This window comes from Palaemon carinicauda, chromosome 13, assembly GCF_036898095.1.
Source record: "Palaemon carinicauda isolate YSFRI2023 chromosome 13, ASM3689809v2, whole genome shotgun sequence".
NCBI classification, from domain to species: Eukaryota; Metazoa; Arthropoda; class Malacostraca; order Decapoda; family Palaemonidae; genus Palaemon; species Palaemon carinicauda.
Window position 1 is genome coordinate 35,442,255 of NC_090737.1, and position 27,591 is coordinate 35,469,845.

The following is a 27,591-nucleotide window of genomic DNA, read 5'->3' on the forward strand; positions in this document are numbered from 1 at the left end:
TATATATATATATATATATATATATATATATATATATATATATATAAGAAGTGAAATTCAAAGTACATAGTACAGATTCAATATCTTATAATCATCAAGAAGTCTCAATAACCAATACATATTTCAGACGTTATGAGTAATACCCCCCCCCCCACTGAATTATTATGCTGAAATCACACTAGTCATTTCTCGCTCAAGGTTTTTGCCAACCCCCCAGCCGATGATGGCGAGCTACGGTTTCGCGGTTCGAAGAGCAAACAGGAAAAAGTGTAAACAAAACAGTTCAGATGACGTCATCATGGCGCCCAGAAACTTTCTAACTGTTGTTATTATTATTATTACTTGCTAAGCTACAACCCTACTTGGAAAAGCTGGATGCTATAAGCCCAGGGGCCCCAACAGGGAAAATAGCCCAGTGAGGAAAGGAAAAAAAGAAAAATCAAGAATAACATTAAAATAAATATCTCTCATACAAACTATGTACACTAACAAAACAAGATGAAGAGAAACTAGATAGAATAGTGTGCCCGAGTGTACCCTCAAGCAAGAGAACTCTAACCCAAGGCAGTAGAAGACCATGGTACAGAGGCAGTAATATGTATTATTGTCCACATTGTTATTTCACTTCCTCTTGTTTTTTTATTTTTGTTTTTTTAAATTTTGATAATTTATATATAAAAGATTTATTGGCTGTTGTTCTGTTTTTAAAATATTTTATTTTAATTGTTAATTACTTCTCTTGTAGTTTATTTCCTTATTTCCTTTCCTCACTGGGTTACTTCCCTGTTGGAGCCCTTGGGTTTATAGCATCCTGCTTTTCTAACTGGGGTTGTAGCTCAGCAAGTAATAATAATAATAATAATAATAATAAAATAATACACAACAACAACAACAATAATAATAATAATAACCAGGACGAGCTGTCAGGAAGAAGGTTAAAAAATTTTTGTTCATGAAATCCTTGGATATTAAAGCGAATATTTAACAGTTAAAGTCCAGTACGCTCTATGCTTTTTTCCAATATTTAAAGAGATGTATATGACAAACAAATACTGTATGTTTTGCATAACAGCACTTATTTTGTATTTTACAAACATTTCCTGCTATTTTTCTTTGAATTAACATAGGAAAATTGAACAAAAAATCGTTTTAAAATGTTCTTTGTTTTACTTTGCTTATATCAACTATTTTCAGGCAGTGCATACAATAAAAATGCAGATATTCTTGCTCAGATATGCATATTTACTATGAATTATGTATATTATACGTATGGCATGCAATGCGAGGAACATTCGCCTTTCTTTTTATTAGGAAAACCTTTACAACCCCTCATTTTTTTTACTGTTTATCAATTCACTTACATTCATTCATATATAGTAATAATAAAATTACTCCAATCGTTCTCTTGGTTAAGGGTACACTCAGGCACACTAGACTCTTCAGATTTTATATGACATTATTTTAACTGCTTACTGATCTTACATTGATATCTATTACTCCTTATAGCTTATAGAATTTATTTCCATATTTCCTTTCCTCACTGGGCTATTTTTCCTGTTGGAGCACTCGGCCTTATAGCATCCAGCTTTTCCATACTAAGGTTGTAGCTTAGCAAATAATAATAATAATAATAATAATAATAATAATATTCATTACTCGTTCTAGCTTATAGAGTTTATTTCCATACTTCCTTTCCTCACTGGGCTATTTTCCCTGTTGGAGCCCTTGGGCTTATAGTATCCTGCTTTTCCATACTAGGGTTGTAGCTTAGCAAATAATAATAATAATAATATAACTTTGCTCAATTCATATTGTTATTCATTGCTCGTTCTAGCTTATATAGTTAATTTCCATATTTCCCTTCCTCACTGAGCTATTTTCCCTGTTTGAGCCCTCGGGCTTATAGCATCTTGCCTTTTCATACTAAGGTTGTAGCTTAGCAAATAATAATAATAAAATAATAATAATTATAATAATTCAGGTTCAGGGTCGAGACTAGCCTTCCCAAACAGCATTTTAAAGAAGAGATGTAAACATTAGAAATACTTATCTAAATACTTATTCAGTAAAATAATTAAAATTAAAGTAATAATAAATATCTACTATAATTATGCTAAATTTATTATACCAAATAGTCTAATAGATCAACACAAAGAACAATTAAGCGATAAATTATTTAAATGAATAGAATATAACATCTGAAATTATACTTTATATAACCCGTATATAACGATACAAATAATTTCTTCTGAACAGCTGTTTTAGGACGAGAATCTGAAAGTGTCGAGGCGAACATCACCTAATTATTTCACTTATTTCCATAGAGTAATTAGTTAGTTTTAAACAATATTTTAATATCAAATTGCATTATTTTATAGCTATGCTTACCTATATAGGAATGCATACCTATGCGGGAATGCACACCTATACGGGAATGCACACCTAGCCATGCATAACTCGCCAGGATGATAAATTTTACTGATATTTAATAGCAATCATTTCTTTAATTATTTCACATATTTTAATAGAGTAATTAGTTGGTTTTCAACAATATTTTCATATCAAATTGCATTATTTTATGGCTATGCATACCTATGCAGGAATGCACACCTAGCCATGCATAACTCGCCAGGATGATAAATTTTACTGATATTTAATCACCTAATTATTTCACATATTTTACATATTTTAATAGAGTAATTAGTTGGTTTTAAACAATATTTTAATATAAAATTGCATTCTTGAATAGCTATGCATACCTATGGGAATGCACACCTTACCATGCATAACTCGCCCGGATGATGAATTTTACTGATATTTATTAGCAATAATTTCTTTACATATATATATATATATATATATATATATATATATATATATATATATATATATATATATATATATGAAATATATGTTTCCCATTGGTTATTTTGTAAATTCTAATTGAGTAATTGGTTGGTTTTAAACAATATTTCCATATCAAATTGCATTATTTTATAGCTATGTACACCTAGCCATGCATAACTCGCCAGGATGATAAATTTTACAGATATTTAAAAGCAATAATTTCTTTACATATATATGAACTATATCTGTTTCCCATTGGTTATTTTGGGGTTGTATGTATGATAGCGGCCACCTCTATGTATCATTATGGATAACTTAGAATATGGTAGTGTAAGGGGGGTCGCAGGGTGGGTGTTAGCCTCCCCGTTAGGTAAGTAGGTAAGGACACGGGTTGTAGGTTAGGTTAGGTGAAACATTTAGGTTGGTTCGTGTCCATTTTTAATGAACGCGTAAGGAACTGGCCCCTGATATACAACGGCTCCTTATTTTGTTTTATACAATTTAACCATCATTATTGGTTCATTAGCCTATATGAGTAGGCTATCCAGTATAGTTTAGTATAGTTTGTAGAACGGCGGACGCATCCGTTAGCTTGTTCAACTAGAGGTATTTGGGTTAGGCGATCGTAGGGACTTTAGCCCCCCCCACCCAAATAAAGACATTTCCTCAGCAAGGTTAGGTGAGGTTGACGTAGGTTAAGACATATCTCTTGGAGCCTTTGTATGTCAGCGACCAGTTCCTCCCTTGTGGAATAAAAATGGACATCAACTAATCACAACTTTCCCCCCTAACCTAACCTACAAGCTGTGTCCGTACCTACTTACCTAACAGGGGGGCGTTACCCCCTTACACTGCCGTATTCTTAGAAAGCTATCATCATACGTACAGGTGGCCGCTATCATACATACACCCCATTACTGTATAGCTGTCAGGGAAATATTTTCTAATGGTTTGACTCGGCATTTCCTGAGGTGATCCTTTCCCTCTGATCTAAAAACTTAAAGGGGCTTTTACACAATCAAACCGTTCGTCAAACCTGGTTGGCCAACTAGCTTGTCAAACAATATGAAGAGGCGTCGACAGTCAAACCAAGCGTACATCAAACCTCAGGCCTTGGCTCATTGTGACACGCGCTGTTTGTGAAGAAAATTCAGGCCTCTCGTCTAGAAGGGTTTGATTGCCATTGGGTTAATGGACACACTAAGGAAAAAGATCAAAATGGATGAAGGACTGGCTGTTAAAAAGAGATCAATTTTCATACCAACTTGTTTGATGACTTGAAATTAGGGCCAGATAACTGGCATAATTACTTGAGGATGAACGAAGAAACTTATATAGATCTACTGACGTGTTTGATGTTTGACACTTGTTCTCAGATGCAAACGGTTTGTGGATGAATGAGAAGCCCTGCCCACAAAAGTCAGGCTCAATCAGGCTTTCTTCAAACTGTTGGACCAACGTGTTTGACAACTAAACACTGTACCCATTCACACATTCAAACATCACTTATCAATCCGAGTTTGACAGTGTGAAGTCTACTTAATATCAGTACTGTAACTCAATTGTGAGGCTAGTTTGTGCCTGTTTTACCTTTCAATTCTCTTTCCAATTTGTCAAGTTTCAAAACTATTTTGTTCCTAAACGCAATACAAATCTTCAACCCTTAATGGAAGTATAACTTCAGTGATGCTTGAAACTGTCGTTAAGCTTTTCAATAAGGTAAACGTAGTTTCCAGTTGGGTACCATCACTTTGATTTTGACTGCAATGATGCTTTGACATACTCTCCTCACATCCTGCTTTGGTTTAATTTATGATTTTCTGCAGTACTACTGTATATCTTTTCAGATTGTTTGTTGATGATATCTACTCCGTGGGCAAACATGCAGCTTTGCCCTGGCAAGCCCGACCAAGGATGTGGCTGCTAAATGATTAAGCCGACACTGATCGTCATCAATTGTATAACTTCTGCAAGGGGCATGACTGCTCGCAGGCTTCCTCCTGTTCCAAGTGCATGGAGTGTCGTCCTGTACGATGGATTAATTTACTAAGAGGGAGAAGTTGAAGAGCGATTCATCGGCCTTGGACTTGGCAATGCCCAAGCTGATGCTGAAGAGACACTCGAGCTCCTTCATCCCTCCTTCAGGTGCCAAACCTTTTGTATTCCATTCTTCCTCTGAGGCTAAGTCTGCTGGAGGAAAGAAGGGAGTTCCCCCTCCTGCCTTAGAGGAGTTCTTTGAGCGAGACAGAAGCATTCCCTTCCACTAGCTAAAGTAATACCCCACAACCTCTTTCTTAAAGCACTGCTGCCTCTGTGACTGCTATTGACGACTCCTTCAAGGACCTGGCACTTGGTTTGCTGTGGTCTGCCTTCACTGGGATTGATGGTGACCCTTTGACAAAGAAACTCCTTGAGGTTCTAGCAGCTTCTACATGCAGAAGTCTTTTTTTTTCTGCTGTTTCCCCTTTTGTTGTTCCATCTGCAGAGGCGAGCTATGTTGTGAGCCTCCTTTACCTGCAGCGGAGAAAAGAGGAGCTTCCTTCGCCCGCCGCAGAGAGTTAGCCCAGAAATCCTTGACTTCAGTGAAGGAGGAGTGCCTGCCTTCTCCCCTCCTCTTCTTCAGTTCTTGCACCTTGCTCTTTCCCTGCTGACCATTCAGAGGACCTGGCTGCCAAGAAAGAAGAAAAAAGGGTAATCGAGGCACATGACGCCCAATCAGGAGGACTGTCTTGACATAACTGCTGTTTCAGCGTTAATTTGCAAGTCTTCAGGCCTAAGAAGTCACTCTGCTCAAGCTGATCCTACAAAATCCTGTCTTCAGCCCTTTCGGATGCAAAAATTTGATTTACTGGAAGAACCGGTACCATCACCTCTTGCAATATATCTAGCAACAGCAGCGCTGATGACAGGCACCACTGCGGACAAGCATGGTCAAATACTAGAGCACCTTGTTCTCGGCGTCTGAAGTTTATGGCCATGGAAGCTTCCTCCATGGCCACCCTTTAGGCTACAAGTTGGATCAACCACTGGTCTGGAGCAACAGGGTACAGTACTATGCCTCGTCACAGGATTTAGCTAATCCGGAGACAAAGAAGTACACTGACCTTATTCTATCAGGAGCAAAGGCGGTAATGTATCTGGTGCATAAGTTGGCGAACCAGAGGGCAAACTGGAATCTAAAGAGGATAGATACACTCGCAACATGTGGGACAAGATACAGCTCTCTCCCTCCGAAGGACGAGAGATCACCGTCGATAAGTGGAGAAAGGAGAGTCATGACTCCCTTATCCGCAGAGGAATGACAATTAATACCTTTTTATAAATTTAAGCAGCCATTACAGTTTCTCTGAAATCAGGTTTGAAGGGAAAAATACAAATTACTTTAAACATTAGCATTTTGTGGTATGAAAACTTATTTTTAAGTACAGTACTGTATAAAATACTTGTAAAATAAAAAGACTAACTACGTACAATAACGGCTTTCCAAAATTACTTGCATGGGGATACATTAGGTTGGAAGTCTTGTGTGTTGAATTTGAATAATCATATTGATTTTACATAATACCTTTCATGTTTTACAGGAAACATTGCAAAGCGCTATTGTTTGCTCATTCTATGATGGCAATGGCTGGTATTGGCGAGGAAAAAGAGGAAATTTTGTTTTCTGACGATTCCGAAGCTACACGACACTTTGATTGCTTAGTTGGTGATATTGAAGATATTATCTTAAGTGAGTATCTATAGTTAATTATTCATGAAAGTTTATATAGTACAATAAGATAAATTACAAAATCTTTATACTGTACAGTAGTTGAAAATATTCTAGTACAGTACTGTACACTTATCTGTATACTGGTATTCTATACTAAATTCTGCCTAGTTTTTGTATGCAACCAAAATTCTACCTTATGGTTTAACATTGCGGGCTCTGATTGTGTATCAAGTTTAATAATTATCTTCTGTTCTTCATCCTCTATATATTTCCTTTTTCTGGAAAAGCTGCTACTGTACTTATTTTCTCCATTACCTAGTACTGCATTGCAGTTATAACGAAGAATGCTTATAAAACGTAATTTTATTAATGAAATGTATTATTTAAGTACTTACCAGGTAGCTATTGTGGTTTGACAAACGAAGCCACCGGCTTTCCGACCTTTAACGAAAAACAACCACTACCACCCTTCCCCATCGCGCTCTCCCCTGAGATGCCCAAAAGTTGGCACAACGGGGTGAGCACAATTAGATAACTAATAGGTAACCATTTAAATGATAAATGTTACCATTAGGATTATATTTATTTAAATAAATAACTAATTTTAAAACTAAATCATACTCCAACTTAATACATCTCATCTCATATCATCATCATCATCTCCTCCTAAGTCCATTGACACAAGGAGCCTCAGTTGGATTTCACCAGTCGTCTATCTTGAGCTTTTAAATCAATATTCCTCCATTCATCCTCTCCTACTTCACGCTTCTTAGTCCTCAGCCATGTAGGCCTGGTTCTTCCAACTCTTCTAGTGCCTTGTAGAGTCATTATTAATATTCAATGTTTGCCTTTAATGCTGAGTCAGTTTTAAATGCTTTACCTTTTATAAAGCTAAAAACTTTCCTTTAGTATTTATCACAAATCTTTACCTAATCACAAAACAGTTATCACAGAAATATGAGAGAAAACTGTATAACTTATCTCTCATATTTCTATGCCAACCATACAAAAAATAACTTGGGTAACCTATGTACTACTGTTGACATAGATCCTAAACATCTTGTACATTAAACAAGATTGAATTACATGTTTTTAAATATTTAACTTAGCCGGTGAATATATAATAGCTGCAACTCTGCGGCTCGACAGAAAACACACTCAAAAAACTCGCGAGCGATCGCTATGAAGGTTGCGGGTGTGCCCACCAGCACCAACTGTCGGCCAGATACCACTCTTGCATGTAAACAAACCCTTCAATTCTTCTCTGTCGACGTTGACGACAAGACGTATCAATACTCGCCGTAGAACCTGGAGTTTTCTCAACATATTTGGTGAAGTACTTCATTTTGGTTTGAGCTTTCGCAGTGCCGGTGTTTTATCTTCATCTTAAATCTTGAACTCGTTTTTGAATAGATTTAATTTTTGATGACAAGAGAGAGAGTATGGACTTTCTTTGACTTTTAAATGGCCGACCCTTCCCTTAGACGGAAGTGTGTTTTAGGCTTTTAGCATTTATCTTATCACGTTATAAATTAATTATAGATTTTCCTGTATATATTTTATATCTCAACCGCCTTTATTAGGCCTCTTCGATTAGCTTTCCATTTATAATAAACATCAAAATAAATTTTAATGATTTGTTTATATGCGACCTTTCCTGAGAGTAGGCGGTCCTAACTTGGAAACCGAAGTTAAACAACGTTGAGCCCTTTTCAATCGTAAATAACTTTTACAGAGCTAATGATTTAAAACTTATTAAATGAAATATTTTTAGTAAATATTTTATGATAGTTTTTTCTTTGAATAGTCTTCGTACTGTTTCAAAGATGTACTAACGTTTAGTTTATTTATGCTACGCAGTTTGCGCTCTATCGTTACGATAGAGAGAGAGAGTATCACGGTTTCACTTTGCAGAAAGAGTAAATCGATTCTGACGTTTTGTTCTTTTTTCTTTCAAAGCTTAAATGTTTTAAAGACTATTTTAAAGGAACTTTTAATTGAAAAACCTTTCAGTTTTTTCCTTTGGTCAAATAACCTGTTTATTGACGAAAGGTAAGTGGGCTCTTCTCTTCGGTGCGAAATCAAGAGAGAGAGAGAGAGAGAGATAGAGACGGAGAGAGAACGTTCCGATCTTTATCTCGTCCCAAGCGAGTAACGTTGTTCTCGAGTTACTCTCGTCCCTAGTCTCTGTACGGGGAGAAAGGATAAAACGTTTTTAGTTTTTATTCTCGTCCCAAGGCACTGTACGGTGAGAGATTGAAAACGTAGTTTTGAATGAAATAGTGTTTAGTCTCTTCCCCAGCCACTGATTTTTTTTTTTTTTTTTTATCTTAAAATATGTTTACTGTTTTTTGCTGGTATTAATGTGCTTACATTATACGACTGATTTCGCAATTACAACCTTTTGATGAGGGTAGAATTGCGTGCTTCAGGTAGAAATCAGTTTTATTCATACCTAATGTGAATTGTTAAAAAATTCGATTTCAGTGAAATAAGTGCAAAACAGAAAATCGTAGTGATAAAGTGATATTGCGCAAAGTGTTATCAGTGTTGCGACCGAGGGTTCGTCTGTTCGTGCCTGTCGTTCGCCTAGTCCGGGACCTCTTGCAAGCTCCCAAGCCCAGGGGAGAAGTAATGTCGTACGACTTATGGGTTTGAGAGGCCTTGATCAGCGAACAGACGTTCCCTCTATGGTATCAGGTGTATCTTACCAAGATCACCCCTACCATAAGGCGAGAGAGACGATTTTCTCCTCGTCATCCGAAGGCTTTTCGCATAAGAAACCGTGGAACAAGGTTTCGAGGCCCTTTAAGCGAAAGTCAGTCCTTTCAGGACAGGTCCAGCGTCCTGGTTTTAACTATTAGGACAGCTCTGACCCTATGCAGTCATCGGAAGACTGCTCGCCGCCTAACAAAAGCGTAACACAGACTCCGAGAGTCTTTTTGTAGGCAAGGTTTTGCGGTCACAGACGTTACCCTCGTCTCTTACCGCAACCATTCCCGTTGATCCTAAATGGGTTGTACGGCAAGACATGCAGAATAAGCTTGCCTCCCTTATGGAAGACTATTCTGCCGATAAGTCCGTTGAGCCTAGCCGTTTATCTCATCGAGATCCTGGCCTTCAGCCACCCTAACGTTCCTTTGTGCGTCCTGTTGACGTTGGCGTAGCCAAGTCACGTCAGTCAGGTTGTTTAGAACCACACTCGATGCGGTCTCGTGTGGATTTTCAGCCACATTTGGACGTTAGGCCACTTGCTGATGCTCCTGTTGACGTTCAGGACGTTCGCCAACAATCGGAGTTGACTTGTTTTGACGCTGAGCGTCAACCTCCGCATTCTAGAGTTGTTTTGACTGCTCAGTCTAGGCGGTCAAAGCAGTCTCGAGTGGACGCTGTGCGTCCTCACGCACCTGTTGTTGTTGACAGTTCACAGACTGTCAAGCAGTTACATGACGTTGCGTCCTGGTCCGCTACTAATGCACCAGTGCGTGTGGACTCTGCTTGTAAAGCATTGCCACCACGGTAGGTCTCTCCCTTGCTTGAGACTCGGCTATTGTCGGACAAGGTTCCTTCAGATGAGGAAGTTGCTGTTCCCCCTCCTACTGATATTCCCTTGAGGACTCTGTCAGACGGAGAGGAGCCTAAAGCTGCTTAGCCCTCTATGGACTTTAAATAAATCATGCTGATTTTTAAGGATCTTTGTCCGGATCTTTTTGTAACTGCTGCTCCTCGTTCGCCTAAACGTCAGAGCTTACACTAGGCCTAGCTACTTCGAAGCCGTTGTTTTATAAGCTAGTGCTCTCTCGCTCTTCTAAGAGAGCTTTACGTTTGCTAGGCGACTGGTTTATCACCAGGAGGAGTTTGGGGGAGACAGCCTTTGCTTTCCCTTCTTTTAAACTGGCTTATAGAGCGAGAGTCTGATATGACACGAGAGAAGTTCTCGGCTTGGGAGTTCCTGCCTCTGCCCAGATAGACTTCTCAAACCTCATAGACTCTCCCTGGCGCCTGGCCATGAGACGCTCCAAGATTTTACAGGTCGACTTCACAGCTATTTTCGAGCCTTTGAAGTTTTGCTGTACAATTATGTCATGCATAAACAAGGCTTTCAGGGATGGCTCCAATGATCTGACAGCCACGTTCTCTGCAGGAACAAGTCCCTCAGGGATGGCTCCATGATTTGGCAGCCATGTTCACTGCAGGAGTACGTAAGAGGCAAGTGCGCTCAATGTGTTCATTGTCAAGACAAACTTCACGATGAAGTCTACCAGGCTGTCTTGACAGCATTTATGGAAGGCGACTGGATGGTCTCTCTCGACCTTCAGGAGGCATACTTCCACATTCCTATACACCCGGATTCCCAACCGTTTCTGAGGTTTGTTTACAGGAATGTGGGGTACCAGTTTCGAACCCTGTGCTTTGGCCTCAGTCCTGCGCCTCTCGTGTTTACGAGGCTCATGAGGAATGTGGCATAATCCCTCCATCTATCGGGGATCCGAGCCTCCCTATACTTGGACGACTGGCTTCTCAGAGCATCTTCCAGTCTTCGCTGTCTGCAGGATCTACATTGGACGTTGAGTCTGGCCAGGGAGTTGGGACTTTTGGTCAACCTAAAAGTCCCAACTGATCCCATCCCAGATTATTCTATATTTGGGGATGGAGATTCGCAGTCAAGCCCTGCTCGAAGTCCAACTAATGCTGAAACGAAACGTTTATTCAGTCAGGAGTTGGAACAGTCTCGTAGGGACTCTCTCATCCCTGGAGCAGTTTGTCTCACTAGGGAGACTACACCTTCTGCCTCTCCGGTTCCATCTAGCCTCTCACTGGAACTAGGACAAGACATTAGAGACGGTATCATTCCCAGTCTCCGAACCAGTAAAGGCATGCCTGAAATGGTGGGACAGCAATATCAGTCTGAGAGAGGGACTATCCCTAGCAGTCAAGAACCCAAACCACGTGTTGTCCTCAGACGCGTCGGATTTGGGTTGGGGTGCGACCCTGGACGGTCGGGAATGCTCGGGTCTGTGGACCTCAAGTCAGAAGAGCATGCACATCAACGGCAAGGAGCTATTAGCAGTCCACTTGGCCTTGATGATATTAGAAAGCTTCTTCGAAACTTAGTGGTAGAGGCAACTCAGACAACACCACAACTTTGGCGTACATCTCCAAGCAAGGAGGCACACACTCCTTCACGCTGCTCGAGATCGCAAGGGACCTTCTCTTATGGTCAAGAATTCGAGGCATCTCCCTGTTGACGAGATTCATCCAGGGGGACTTGAACGTCTTGGCAGACTGTCTCAGTCGGAGGGGTCAGGTGATACCCACGGAATGGACCCTCCACAAAGACGTGGGCAAGAGTCTTTGGGCTACTTGGGGTCAACCCACCATAGACCTCTTTGCCTCCTCGTTGACCAAAAGGTTACCAATCTATTGCTCTCCAGTCCTAGATACAGAAGCAATCTACATAGACGCGTTTCTACTGGATTGGTCTTTTCTGGATTTATATGCATTCCCACCATTCAAGATAGTCAACAAGGTACTGCAGAAGTTCGCCTCTCACGAAGGGACAAGGTTGACGTTGGTTGCTACCCTCTGGCCCGCGAGAGAGTGGTGCACCGAGGTACTTCAATGGCTGGTAGACTTTCCAAGAAGTCTTCCTCTAACGGTAGATCTGTTACGTCAGCCCCACGTAAAGAATGTCCATCAAAGCCTCCCCGCTCTTCGTCTGACTTCCTTCAGACTATCGAAAGACTCTCAAGAGCTAGAGGCTTTTCGAAGGAGGCAGCCAGTGCGATTGCAAGAGCTAGGAGAGCTTCTACCATTAGAGTATACCAGTCGAAGTGGGAAGTCTTTCGAGACTGGTGCAAGTCAGCATCTGTGTCCTCGTCCAGTACCTCTGTAGCCCAAATAGCAGATTTTCTTTTACATCTGAGAAAGGTTCACTCCCTTTCAGCTCCCACGATTAAGGGCTACAGGAGCATGTTGGCTTCGGTCTTTCGACATAGAGGCTTAGATCTTTCCAACAATAAAGATCTCCAAGATCTCCTTAAGTCTTTCGAGACCTCTAAGGAACGTCGTTTGGCAACTCCTGGATGGAACTTAGACGTGGTCCTAAGGTTCCTCATGTCAGACAGGTTTGAGCCATTACATTCAGCCTCCCTGAAGGATCTCACCCTCAAGACACTTTTCCTAGTGTGCTTGGCTTCGGCTAAAAGGGTCAGTGAACTTCATGCCTTCAGTAAGAACATCGGCTTTTCTACAGAAAAAAGCCACTTGTTCACTTCAACTTGGTTTCCTGGCCAAAAATGAACTGCCTTCTCGTCCTTGGCCTAAATCTTTTGATATTCCTTGCTTATCAGAGATCGTAGGCAACGAACTGGAAAGAGTATTATGTCCTGTTAGAGCTCTTAAGTTTGATTTAGCTCGTACTAAGTCATTACGAGGGAAATCTGAGGCATTATGGTGCTCAGTTAAGAAACCTTCATTGCCTATGTCAAAGAATGCTTTGTCATATTTTATCAGATTTTTTTAATACGAGAAGCTCATTCTCACTTGAATGAGAAAGACCGATGTTTGCTTAAGGTTAAGACGCACGAAGTTAGAGATATAGCAACCTCCGTGGCCTTCAAGCAAAATAAATCTCTGCAAAGTATTATGGACGCGACTTTTTGGAGAAGCAAGTCAGTGTTCGCGTCATTTTACTTAAAAGATGTCCAGACTCTTTACGAGGACTGCTACACACTGGGTCCATTCGTTGCAGCGAGTGCAGTAGTGGGTGAGGGTTCTACCACTACACTTCCCTAATTCCAATATCCTTTTAATCTGTCTCTTGAAATGTTTTTAATATTGTTTTATGGGTTGTTCGGAAGGCTAAGAAGCCTTTCGCATCCTGGTTGATTTGGCGGGTGGTCAAAGTCATTTCTTGAGAGCGCCCAGATTAGGGGTTTGATGAGGTCCTGTTGTATGGGTTGCAACCCTTGATACTTCAGCTCCTGGGAGTCTTTCAGCATCCTAAGAGGATCGCTGGGCTCCGTGAGGAAGACAGACTTACAAGGCAGAGTAATCGTCTAAGTCAACTTCCTTACCAGGTACCTATATATTTTGGTTTTGTTATATTGATAACTGTCAAAATGAAAAAACTCTTAGCTTATACGCTGTAAACTTAATTAACTCTGGTCTCTACCCACCGCCTTGGGTGTGAATCAGCTATTATATATTCACCGGCTAAGTTAAATATTTAAAAATGATATTTTAATTATAAAATAAATTTTTGAATATACTTACCCGGTGAATATATAAATTAAATGACCCTCCCTTCCTCCCCAATAGAGACGCAGCGGGACGAGAAGAATTGAAGGGTTTGTTTACATGCAAGAGTGGTATCTGGCCGACAGTTGGCGCTGGTGGGCACACCCGCAACCTTCATAGCGATCGCTCGCGAGTTTTTTGAGAGTGTTTTCTGTCGAGCCGCAGAGTTGCAGCTATTATATATTCACCGGGTAAGTATATTCAAAAATTTATTTTATAATTAAAATATCATTTTGTGATATAGATTTGGTACTTTCTTAAGCTGTACCTACACCTTTAATCACCAAGTCACTGGCTAAACACTGGTGCTTGGTCCAGAAACGGTAGCCAATAAGAGGTTCAGGTACCCGAGTTGACTTATTCTACTACAGGTATCCCAAATTTTAGTTGCATTTGGCAACCTGAAATACAGAAAAGAAGACATCAATATAGAAGGATCTTATGAGCCTTAATATATCTTCTAAATCTATTTAATCAATGTCTTTCTAACTCCTCAAAAACCAGAGGGTCTATTATTGCTCTTGGCACTATCAATGAGAGGTAAAGACGTTTAGGAAAAAAGCGTATGATCGCTCCAAACTGCGTTTTGCTAGACACCCACTCTACAACACAATTGAACTGACCCAAATTCATAATGGACCCCAACATAGCAAACAAGATCAGAGTTTCTGCATACCTGAGAATGCTCTAACCAGAGCTGAACTAAACTGTTCCATTGATTTACCAAACAATTAGTAAACAACAACTTCTCTCAGTTCTGATCCAAAGACCAGAATTCATAATGGACCCCAACATAGCAAACAAGATCAGAGTTTCTGCATACCTGAGAATGCTCTAACCAGAGCTGAACTAAACTGTTCCATTGATTTACCAAACAATTAGTAAACAACAACTTCTCTCAGTTCTGATCCAAAGACCAGAATTCATAATGGACCCCAACATAGCAAACAAGATCAGAGTTTCTGCATACCTGAGAATGCTCTAACCAGAGCTGAACTAAACTGTTCCATTGATTTACCACACAATTAGTAAACAACAAATTCTCTCAGTTCTGATCCAAAGACCAGAATTCATAATGGACCCCAACATAGCAAACAAGATCAGAGTTTCTGCATACCTGAGAATGCTCTAACCAGAGCTGAACTAAACTGTTCCATTGATTTACCAAACAATTAGTAAACAACAACTTCTCTCAGTTCTGATCCAAAGACCAGAATTCATAATGGACCCCAACATAGGAAACAAGATCAGAGTTTCTGCATACCTGAGAATGCTCTAACCAGAGCTGAACTAAACTGTTCCATTGATTTACTACACAATTAGTAAACAACAACTTCTCTCAGTTCTGATCCAAAGACCAGAATTCATAATGGACCCCAACATAGGAAACAAGATCAGAGTTTCTGCATACCTGAGAATGCTCTAACCAGAGCTGAACTAAACTGTTCCATTGATTTACCACACAATTAGTAAACAACAACTTCTCTCAGTTCTGATCCAAAGACCAGAATTCATAATGGACCCCAACATAGGAAACAAGATCAGAGTTTCTGCATACCTGAGAATGCTCTAACCAGAGCTGAACTAAACTGTTCCATTGATTCACCAAACAATTAGTAAACAACCACTCTCTGTCCCAATCTAAAGCTCAAAAGTGAACTGTTTTTGGCAGGAGTCTGGGTGGAGCTACTCGCCCACATGCACCACCTGTTGAACTACCTCGTTAACTAATCCAACAGCTATTCCCGCCTGCTGAAAATATTCCCTATTTTAAAGGACTCACGTTTATGTAGTTAGGAAATCTACAAATTAGTATGTCTTAAAATTTATTTACTGTACTGTATTGGTGACAATAATCTGTTTATTATAATTACTGATTTTTTATATTTTTTCAAAAATTCTCATACTAGATATACTAATTTTATCAATGATTAGGTGCTAAACTTTGTTCATTACATTTTATAGTGAATTATTGCATTGCTTTTCCAGGTGATGAATTTGTCAATCTTCGAGAGAATTTTATGAAAAAACACTGCTATGTGTTTAGTGATGAAGAAGAGAATAAGTTGGAATACATGGATATATATAAACAATATGTAACTATTAAACACTTTCTTGAGTTTTGAATATGATGAGAAAATGAATTATATAAATGTATATAAATAAACTATAGAGATAAAATAAATGAAAGCTGATTTATTCAGTGTTCATACGGAGTAAAAACTTTTCAATTTACTTTTCATATGCTAACTGGCCTTCGTTATAGCTTAGTTTTTAGTAATATAGATTCTTGTGGTACAGCAGTTAATAAATTTTATGAAGTAAATGAGCTGCACAGTGCTCTGAGTTATGCATTTTTTTTTTTTTTTGTGACTTGGGTCCAGCACCAGCGGAGATTACCGAGACTGAGTTTTCATTTGTCAATACTCTTGCATTTATTCGTGAGTGCACAAATTTGGAGAGGCTACTGTGGCTCCTGTGATAGTGGGTTCGACGGTCATTGATTGGTATTTGCAGTGTCCCTCAAAGATCAAAGCCCTTACTTTAGTTGCGATTGTCGGAACTTATTTGCGTGGCCTTAGGCAGAGTGAATTTTCAGATCCCCGGGCCTGAGAATTCACTGCGGTCTGACCAGTCAAGCAAGATCCTGCCTCTCGTATTCTCTTGAGAGGAGATTCTACGTGCCTGGGGGTGTGGGCCCATCTCCTCTTCCCATTGTTCTCATAGTGTCTCTATGTTGATGTGGTTTTACCTGTGGAGAGACTCAAGAATGAAAGTACAGTCTTCTTGGTTCTTAATTCCTTGGCCATGGAATTCTCTTCCTTGGCCAACCTCCAGGCAGTTTACTAGATCAAGCAGTGGTTCAGTGCAGTTGGCTACTTTGCCACAGCAGTACTGTACTTGTATTCAGGATTTGTCAAATCCTGAGACCTTGACGAAGTACAGGAAGTTGGTCCTGTTGAGTGTGAAGGCTGTGAATTACCATGTACCCTTACCTATGATGCATTTACCTCCAGACTCTATGAAGGCAGCTGTGGCGAGATGAGGGTTTTCATCACACCTTTGGGATTGGCTTTGGAATATGTTCCAGGTGCTTCCAAAGCCCTATTAGTATCTCCAGCAGCTTCTTCCTCTTAGAAAGATGCAGACAGTGCTCCATCCTTTAGAGCCCAACTTGTCCAGTTCAGAAAAGGAGGAAAGAAACGCTGAAGTTGGCTGTCCCCTCCTCCAGCTGGCTGTGAATGGGATGATGCCTGTGATTCCACTGTGCAACGTGGAAATAAGCAGAGCAGGTAGTAGTACAAGTCCTAAGGGATAAATATTATCTACCCTTTATAGATTTTTGTCCTCCCCTCACTCACAATCCAATGGCGTTTCAGAGTTACTCTATGAAATCACTATAAACTCTGTTCTTAGCAGCAAAGGTGAAAGGGATGGAGCAGAAGGTGGCACTCAAAGTCGTTCAAGACGGTTCTCCAGGTTTTTGGAGTTGACTGGGAACTAGGGACCAGTCTTCAACCTCTCTCAATGGAACAAGTTTATTTATCAAACTCTGTTCAGCATAGCGATGGCAAGTTCCATGCATTCTGCCATATGAGAGGAAGACTTCATATTTTTAGTGGACCTGAAAGACAAATACTTTTAAATAACTGTTTGTCTGCCCTACCAAAATTACTTCTGCTTTATCTTTGAGGGAGTAGTCTGCCAGTTGAATGACCTGTACTTCAGACTGTTTATGGTTCCCTAAGTGCTTTCATATAACAAGCAGGTAAACTGTGAACCCTTTTGAATGTGGCAGGCTTTACTATGATTATTCATTTTTATAAAATTTGACATTTAGATATGCTTTTCCTTGTTCCTCTCAGGGAAAGTATGTTTTAAGTTGAACAAAATGGAACTGAGTTTTTAGTTAAAGGGGAAATCCACAGAAGACTAGGCTAGTTGATTATTGCTGGCAATATGATATACTAAATACTCGCTTACTAGACAAGTTTTGTTAGTGATGAGCCCTAAAAGTTTTTAACTTATTTACCTTCCTTTGTTATTCTCAGAAGGCCAACAAGTCTTTGCTTGTAGGCGGCAAGTCTGACTTACCTACCTGGTTGCTTACCCTAACCAGCCTTCCATAGTCAGGTCTAGTGGTCATAGTCTCATAGCATTTCATTCAATAAGGGCTCTGAGTGTTCACCTTGGAGTATCAAGATCCTCTCGTAGAGCCTCAAATTCTTTAATGACTTTAAATCCTTCTGATGCTAAACCCTTGCATTCCTTCATTCCTAGATGCTCTTTTAGACATCTAGGTTGCAAGACAGAGGACTGAGTTGGTAGTCTAGGTCCTTATATCTTTCTCTCAGTAAAGTAAGTTCTATTATACTGTTTAATGTGTTGATGAGGTATCAGCTAAAGGTGGTTGGTTCTTGACAATGAGTTTCTTTTGCTTGCAAGTTCTGCTAGTAGCTTATCGCTGGTTTACATTACTTGCAGTATGTAAATATTACCACTCATGCTTTACTGTATTACTATTACGAGTCTTATTATGAAAGAGTCAAAAAGATTATACAGTAGTGGGTTATTTGTATTCAGTGAAGAAATATAGTTAAGAATAATAAAAAGTTTAATACTCAAAATAATACAGTGCATCACTATTACACTTGACATACCATTACACAGGCAATGCCTTTCAACCTTGAACCTCAACATATGCGCAGCACTATGGGTCTGAGATATGTCTTGTAAAATCTTATAGCTATAACTCTTTAGGATGTTGATTATAAGGCTCTATTCTCTTAGGTAGAATTAAAAAATAAGCCATTTTTATGGTATAAATGGTTCAGCGTAAGGTTGCATAAAATGGCATAATACAGATTTTATTTTTGTATTTAATATTTAAGAATGACCAACATAGACAATGCCTAGTAATTTATGAATAGGAACAACTTTGGTGGGAAAGGTTTTTCTTCTTTTATGGATTTAGATCAGTCCCAGGTGGTAACTTGATGCTTATTATCAGAGAACCTTCATAAATCATTTGTAGCTGTCTTGATATAAATGCTGTAAACGCGATAGTACTACTAATTCTTCATAAAAAATGAAGAATCTACACTTGATCTCCATGATTCAAGATTGATTCCAAGCTATAAAAGGTCCAAACTATTTCGGTTCCTTGCCCATACAGCCATTCGCTCTAATTTTTTGTCTTTGGTCATCCATCCTTCTTTTTCTCCTCCATGTTCAAGAAGTCACTGGTTTTATGGGAAGAGTTTAGAGAACTGCTGTTGTTTATAATAAGTTTCTTAGAACCACTTGAAATATTGAAAATATTTTACTGGGGATATTTAAGTAAGAAGGCACTGGATGCAGGGATGGAATGTCCTATGATACTAAAAAGAATATACAGTATATGATTCACTAACCCTTTTTAGAGGTAAGAATCTGCATTCTCTGTAGATGAATTACATAGATGAAATGATAAAATTTGGCTATACAGTAGTGTTCTCAATTTCATTGCGTCTTCATAACCCAAGGAACCGTTTCACTTTGTGTTTCAACATTCTTTAAACTGACCATGTTTGCTAAGGTTTTTGGTAGCATAGCAATCTCTGCCTAGCAATCTGTTGGACGGGAGTTTTAGACCCGCTTAAGCTCGATAGTTTCTAGAATTGTCTGCAACCTCACCATCCTTGTGAGCTAAGGATGGTGGGTTTGGGGGAGCCTATAGGTCTACATGCTGAGTCATCAGCAGCCATTACCTGGCCATCCCTGGTCATAGCTTGGGTGGATTTGGGGGCTGTGGGACTAATCATATACATTATGGTCAGTCTCTAGGGAATTTTGCTGTCTCTAGAGTATTGTCCTGTCTCTCTTCCCTCTGCTATTCATAAGTGACCTTTAAACTGTCCCTTTTTCAGAATTTTGAAGTTGGATAGAAGTGTGTCAGATTCACATGGTGGTAGTGAACTATTTTAGTTATGATTAGATTATTTGTTCACTATTCTGAAGAGATGGTAATAGCATAACAATTCATTTTGTATTAGGAACATTCTGAATCTTTTGTACGGGTTTAATTTGTCATGCATTACCTTTCATTTACTGTTAGCTGCTTACTGATAGTTAATTTAGTAGTTGACTGCAAAGCCAGATATAATTTCTTAATTTTTAATATAGTATTACTTTGGCATACTGTATAGACATACAAAATTTGCCTTTTATGTGAAATTCATATTGAAATTTCAGACTTCCCTAATTGAGGGTCACATTGAAACGGAATTATCGGCACGTGACAGCAGTTTCAGCATGCAAGCTTTCCTGCAAGAATTAAGCCAGTGCGGATCTCTTGACGGAGAAGTTTTTGATCTCCTCTTAACGTTTACCGACTTCTTAGCTTTCAAGACAGCCATGCTGGAAACGAAACAGGTAAAGATTTATTATGTGTAGAACTGAAAAAGTATCATTCATTAGATGCCCCTGTTCGGTCTCTTGTATGGCTAATTTCAGAAGGAATGGGTCAGCTTCCAAAGTGTATTTTTACAGAAGGTCTTCAACTTACAAACTTAATTGGTTCCAAAAAAGGGATTTTGACGAAGGAAAAATCTATCTCTGGGCGAGGAACCTGAGTCGCCCAGTGAAATGCTCCTTATAGCACCATTTCTTATGCATAAATACTGCTAAATATACCAGAGAAAAAAGATGCATGGAATGCCAGGAATAAACATAGCTTGCTCACTCTAATTGAATGTCGGTTTAGTAACTGGGGAATGTTAGAACCACGACCAGAGGTCCCTCACCAGTTAGTCCTCTCCTTCTTCAATATCCCCCGGAAGTACGAGGTGCCGTTCTACATCCGACTACTGCCCTCTACTATGACTACCCTCCCCCCACCCCTACCCTTCCCCACGCTCCCTCCCTTATTCCTTCCTAGCACCAGCGAGGTTCAGACGTGTTGTTTTCATAGCTCTGTGTTTTTTAGTGTTTTTGAAGATGTTTGTTTGTAAGTCTAGGCTATGCCTAATCTGAACCCCATTTCCAGCTACAAAAGTCAACAAATATGGTTTCACATGAAATAGATATCAGGTTTTCATGAATGTTATTTTGCTTACCGTATTGTATGACATAATATTGTTTTATTACAGTATTATTTCTTTATTTCATCTTCGTCATTTTCAGTTGGATTTTTTATTGTATCTCTGGATGTTTATAAGTTGACAAACTTCTGCATTTTATTTGATTGATTGATTGATTTGAGGTTTTCTGGCATCCTGACATCTAAGGTCATTGATGCCAATTTAATTTATAAATAAAGAATAAAATAATAATCAATTAAGATCATAAAAGCAAAGATGTCGTTTTAAAAGTTAAATAGCGTTTTCAGAAGACCTGCTTCTGAAGTAAAGTTAAGTACTGTATTTTGTTTGATAAAACTATGAGTGTGTATTCCTAATCAATTGAGCCTCTCTGAATTCATATGTTAGTCAAATAAATGGCTGTTACCTAATTCATATCTATAGATTTTTAGAGCTTTTTTTCTTTATTTCAGAGTGAAGAAAGTGGTTCCTCTAGACTAGAAGACTTGCTTCAGGTCACCAGACTTGGTTAGAAGCAAAATAATAATTGTGCGATTAAGGGATCTTAGGGATTTTGTTCCACATTATAACAATTCACTATGCATTTGTGTTCACCTATGCATATGCACGGCACTGTGGCTGGTAAGAATTTTAAATACAAGAGTGGACCAATAAATCCTGTTAGTATATTTTAGAAATTCGTATGATAATGTGTGTTAGCGCTTTCATTTGTAAGCTTATTGTAGTGTTTTGTATGTACTTTTCTAAGTGCCTCCTTTAAGTATATCTCATAGAATAGAATTAATATATATCTCGGAAGGAATACACTAAAGGTATAAAGTCCATTTTTGTTAACCATTATTGCAATTTTATTTTCTATGTACAACACTGCGCCGATGTCTCACAGGATGTAGATACAGGAGAGGGGTTTCCCAGCCCCTCGTCTCGTCCCTTTTAGTCGCCTCTTACGACACGCAGGGATAGCGTTGGCGCTATTCTAATTGTTTTTATGCCCCCGCGGCTACCCCCCAAAATTGGGGGAAGTGCCTTGGTATATGTATGTATGTAACACTGCGCAATTAGTTAGTTCTGTGACATGGCATTTTTAATGCTAGTTAATCCAAACCACATAGCAGATTGCAAGCATTATGTGCCAAACTGAATCTGTTATTACAAGTGAAAACATTCCATTATAACTGGAGATCTAATTGACGTCTTGCTGTGTGCCACCATACAGTGTGTACATTGTATATACACACACACAACTAGGTCACTTTTGATATATTTTTTATTACATTATATAATACAGTACTAGCTTTGTTGTACACAGCAGTGCAGGGATCAAGAACCGGGTAGTTTGTAGCGCTACGGCCAAGCGTCCTAATTTGCTTATTATCGCTCCGACTGTTATCTTGTATAGAATAAAAACGTTTGGAAATGGTCTACGGATCTTAAATATGTGCTTAAACGCACACTTTTATGTTATTTGCCGAAAACCCTAAATTACCTGAAAATTTGTGGCTCGAGTTCTTACTCCGGCCACGAATCTTCTCGCTCCCGTAGTAGGTAAGGGGGGGTCCGGGGGGGCGAAGCCCCCGTGGGTAAGGATACAGCTTTTATCATAGGTTAGGTGGGTTTTTTAAGTTAGCTTCTCCCGCCAAAATCGTTTTTAGAACGATGGCCACAGTTCAGAATATTCCAGTTTTCTACGAACTCGATTTTAGAATGACGGCCACAGTCCACCCCACTTTATAATATTCCCATTTTTTATGAATGAAAACGGATCTGGCCGTCACCCTACAAAGGCTCCCAAGAACCAAAGTACAAATCATGTAAACACAGATCTCTTAATTCATTAAGGTTTTATACAATATTCTTAGGAATAGAGGTGAAACAGCATTCAAGGCTTTAGATGTTTGCTTCTGGTAACACTAAATGAAAGTTAGAATCTTAGGATATTTGTGGTAGGATATCATAAAACTCTAGAATTTTATGATATTTGCTGTAGTAAATCTAGTTGCTGAAGTTAGAACTTTCCTGTACATGTTTTATTTTATGAATTTTTATAATGGTAGTTTTTTCCAGTTGAGCTGGTTTAAGTTGATATCTTACATATGTGAGTGTATTGCAAGTAAAGTTTTGTACTGTAGATGGCATTCAGCCGAGTTTTAGGAATTTGGAAAATGTGCTAGTTTGTTTATGCATAGTTGAAAAATTGTTTAACCAAATTGTGAAAAACTGCACAGTTAAAAGTTACTTTTGAAAAATGTACTCAACTAAAATTCAGTTTTAGGATGTATTCTAGTCAACAGTGGACCTCGTATATGAACCCAAGAAGTTGTTTAATTTGTTCCTACGCAAAAAAAGTCGTCGTCTTCTTTCCCACCGCTATCCCTACATTAAGGGATAGCATCAGGCATGGTTTATAATTTGGCAGAGTTTTTTATGATTGCATGCCCTTGCAGTCATAAACCAGTTAAATAGCAGTGGGCCTAACATAATAGTCCAACTGCAGGGCAGCAGTTTTCAGAGTTATTGGCAGTGGGCCCTCTAGCCTTTTGCTAAAAAGCAAGACTGCAAGGGAGCAGCTGTCCTTTTAATTACTTTCTACAATATGCAGGAAATATTTACATCCCTGCCACAGGACTATACACAAACTATTGTTATTTAATATGAGTATGACTTCAGCAAAACTGAAACAATCATTAAAATCCAACAAGTTTGTTATTAATATCGGCAGGTGACAGGGAAGCCCCGCCCACTTGTAAGTAGGCAAGACTAGCACTTCTGATGAAAAAAAGATATTAGGAAGGCCTATCAACAGGAGTCCCGTGAGACTTCAACTCAATGGATTGAATCAGTCAGCTGGAATGCCAGGAAATACTATACAAGCAACACCAAAGATTGGCTGTTTTATCTTTTTTGTTTTTCATTTATCAATTTTAAGTAAAGCTTCCATATTTCATCATTATGATGTGGGCACTATACAATACTGCATTGATTCTAGAATGCCTAGTGCATGAGTACTGTTGGTCGGGATGAAGGGCGTCGCCCTTCTTCCCTCTTTTCCTGGACACCCCAATGATCTCTTCTTTTGCGAAAGAGAGAGATATTGTGCGGTACGACAACAGACCCAGAGGAGGAAGATGTCTTGGTACGGGAGCTTACACTCCTGCTATTGGTGCTCGACCTCACACCGGACTGTGTATACTCACTGTCGGCTAGATTAATGAGTGCCGCCCCATGCTGAAACCAATTACTGGTCTCCTCACTTTTAAAAGTGACAATATATTCATTCATGTAAGCATGACTGGAAATACAATCCTTGGTCTCCTAGTGATCGATTTCGTAATCGGTCAACTCAGGGTCGTTCTTCTCATGAATCCAATGTCACTGTAGATGCCCGCACCCACTCTTATGTGTGATATCAGTTGCACTTAGTAAATTATGATGATGTTTTTTATCATAATTAAATTATTTAAAATAAGCACAAAGGCTTGTCTAACAATTCACAAATGCCATTGATTTTCCAGGCAAGCTTCCACAGATCAGAAGGCCTTTATGCAAGAAGATAAAAAAGATGTATAAATTAGGCTACATGGAAATAACTAGAAATAAAAAGGCTAAATTAAAATCATCACTTTAAACGATACTTAAGATTGTTATTCATGTGTGTCAATACTGTACCGATGAAGTTTTGCTTTAACCATTTTAGCTTGTGCATTACCTTTCCAAAAAATTCTGAAAATTGTTTCATATACTGGCTTGGATCCTTGTCACTGCTCTTGGCACTTTCCCACGTGGTTTGACAAATGCATGATATCAAAAGATGGATGATGTGGCTCAGTTTACTTCTGTAAATAGGATGGCAGTTTTTGTTAAAGTTACCTTTTTTTCATCCTCTCTTCCAGGTATGGCATAGATTTTACTTTGTCAGTTTTTATCTTAGATGAATAGCAGTTTGCAATTATGTGAGAATTATAAACTTTTTTTTTTTTTTGAGGAGTGATAAAGTACTGCATTGAAATTTGAAATAGCATAGTAATTTTAGTGGAGTCATTTAAACGTATTTGGAGTCAAATATTGATTCCGATAATTTTTGAGTAGGCAGATTGTAGAATGATAGTTTTATGTGGTGGCCAGCCAACTGGAAAGTTTCCTATGTGCAATGTTTTGATTTAATAAATTGCTTTTAATGTGGATAAAGTTGATGAATATATTGTCATGTCTTTTACTTTGATGCGACAAGGTTCAGAATTATTAAAGGAGTGGTTAGTTTAGTTTTACATTTTCTCATGCATTTGAAGATTTATTTTCATAATATTGCAGTGCAAAATGAGTAATTTTTTATACTGCATGGTTTTATATATACAATTAAGTTATTTTTGCATATTTTTATGTGTAACATATGATAAGTAGCAAGTTGAACTAATTTTAGTTGTATATTTAAGATTGTTTTCCACTTGCTTTCCTTTATTATTCGGTTAGCAGTAGAAATAAGAAAGGAAGGATCAATAAATTCCTTTTTAAGGTTTAGCAGCAAATTTACATTGACATTTGGTCCCTATTACCTGGTACCTTAATGCTTACAGTACTTGAAATCCTGTGTTAAAAGATATTTGAATTGGATTAGTTTGCTGAAATAAATAAATAAACTATAATTCTGAGATCTACCTTCTCTAGGGATTCCATAATTTATTGTTTAAGAATTAATGACTCGCTTTCATATCTTTCTGGTACCCCCCAAAACATTTTGCATTTTTATATACTAACCATAAGTGTATGAAAGGGACTGTTGAAATACTGGAGCTATATTCCAGGGGAAATGATAAGGACCTGATAATGTGGTTCTCTAAATAAATGCTGTTACTAGAGCAACTGGAATCATTTTGATGTAAGGAATCATAATGCTTTCTACCGAACTGCCAAAGAATAGTTCTTTACACTGTAACTACATATGTTAGCTTGCATTATAGCCTGAGGAAATTTGGTTTAAAAAAAATTACATTTAATTAGTTCTTTAAAGGGTAGAAATCAAAAGGACACTTATTCTTTGCTTTGAAAACTTGCTGTTCAGCACTGTAGCATGTAACTTTAGGCCTTTGTTTCTAGGGGATTTTTTTTAAAATAGTTTCACAGATTGGAAGTAGATAAAAGAAATTAGGTAATTGAGAAATGTATTTATTCTTTGATAACATTTGATTCATCTCACAAGAAATTTATTTTTTTAGTGTTCTGCCATCCCTTATCAAATGACAGAAATTTGTATTAATTAGACTTTGTCGTGTCATTTCAGGTAAATCTGTCTTGGTTCTTTTATTTGTCAAAACCCTAGATATGACTTTAATTCATTTGTACAGTATGGTAATATAGAAGTCAAATGGTTGGTAATGCACTCCATTTTTGTAGTACATTTAGTTTTAAATGAAATTTCTTGTTGGAAGATACATGTGAATGGCTACAATAGATATTGGAAGGTAATAGGCTGCCCATTGCAATGTCTACAGTGATGTAATCTGTAATGATTTATAACAAAGTTTTATGGTATGCATTCTATGAAGTGCACTTCACGTCCTTTGGGAATTAGAAGACTCTTTAGCTGTGATGAGCAGCTCTTCTAGGAGGACACTCCAAAACAAACCATTGTTCTCTAGTCTTGTTTACTGTAGTGCCATAGATTCTGTACCATGGCCTTCCACTGTCTTGGATTAGAGTTCACTTGCTCTAGGGTACATTCGTGCATGCTGTTCTATCTAATTTATCTTTCGCTTTTTTTTATTTTTATAGTTTATATATGAAAGATCTAATTTAATGTTGTTACTCTTCTTAAAATATTTCATTTTGATTGTATCACTTCTATTGTGTTGTATTCATTTACTTGTTTCCTTTCTGTACTGGGCTACTTTCCCTGTTGGAGCATCTTGCTTTTCTAACTAGGGTTGTAGCTTAGCTTTTAATAATAATAATAATATGTTTTTGTAGCCGAGACTTATCGTATTTCAAGTCTCTCTCGTTAACTGCATTTTTTTGAGGTAATGATTCCTATGTGTTTGTTGTCCCTAGTTGAAATAAAAAAGAATATTAAATATTTTGTGTCGCAAGAAATCAAAACTTGATTTGAGTACTTTCAAAATAAAAGTTGTGAGAAGTGAGTTTGATTATTTCTTTTCAAGATTCTTAAATACTTTTTGATATGATAGTGCATATGAGGTCCTTAATAATCTATATGTGAACTTTATAACAAGAGTTAATTAGTTATAAAATTATTAAGCAATAGTAATGGAAAGCTGAATAAATTTCCTGTATAAAATATATACCCAGTTGGTTCTGTCAGAATAAAAATTGAGCTATTGTAGACAATACGTATTTATCTTTATGTAACTAAATTTACACTTACATTAATTATATAAAAATATTCATATTTGTACAAATTTTCATATACCATGTGAATATGCGAAGAATGTCCATTTACATGGTATATGAAATATGACCCTTGCAATTAAATATTTGCAAAGCGTAGGAAAAATGATCTATGCACTTATAAAATTCACTTGGAAAAGATGGTCTAAACGGGTTTAACAGTAAGCATCTCTCCTCTGCTATTTTGTGTAATAATTAACGGATTTTGAGCGAAGCGAAAAATCTATTTTTGGGTTAGATAGCCATGTC

General features: G+C 38.2%; 2 protein-coding genes across 3 annotated transcripts in view; one reads left to right on the forward strand and one right to left on the reverse strand.

The window, feature by feature from the left end:
• The window catches only part of LOC137652281 (rifampicin phosphotransferase-like), a 455,498-nt gene that overhangs the window by 71,122 nt on the left and 356,785 nt on the right, over positions 1-27,591 (reverse strand). The window lies entirely within an intron of this gene.
• Positions 2,228-27,074, forward strand: LOC137652278 (ADP-ribosylation factor-like protein 2-binding protein). Of its 2 annotated transcripts, none has more exons than XM_068385570.1 (5): positions 2,228-2,325; positions 6,429-6,577; positions 15,851-15,957; positions 20,096-20,275; positions 21,396-27,074. In XM_068385570.1, exons 2-5 carry the CDS (start codon positions 6,463-6,465, stop codon positions 21,453-21,455), a joined length of 462 nt encoding a protein of 153 aa, XP_068241671.1. In that variant the 5' UTR covers positions 2,228-2,325; positions 6,429-6,462; the 3' UTR covers positions 21,456-27,074. The 2 variants fall into 2 exon arrangements, with proteins under 2 accessions (XP_068241671.1, XP_068241672.1); XM_068385571.1 differs by having other exon boundaries at positions 2,254-2,332.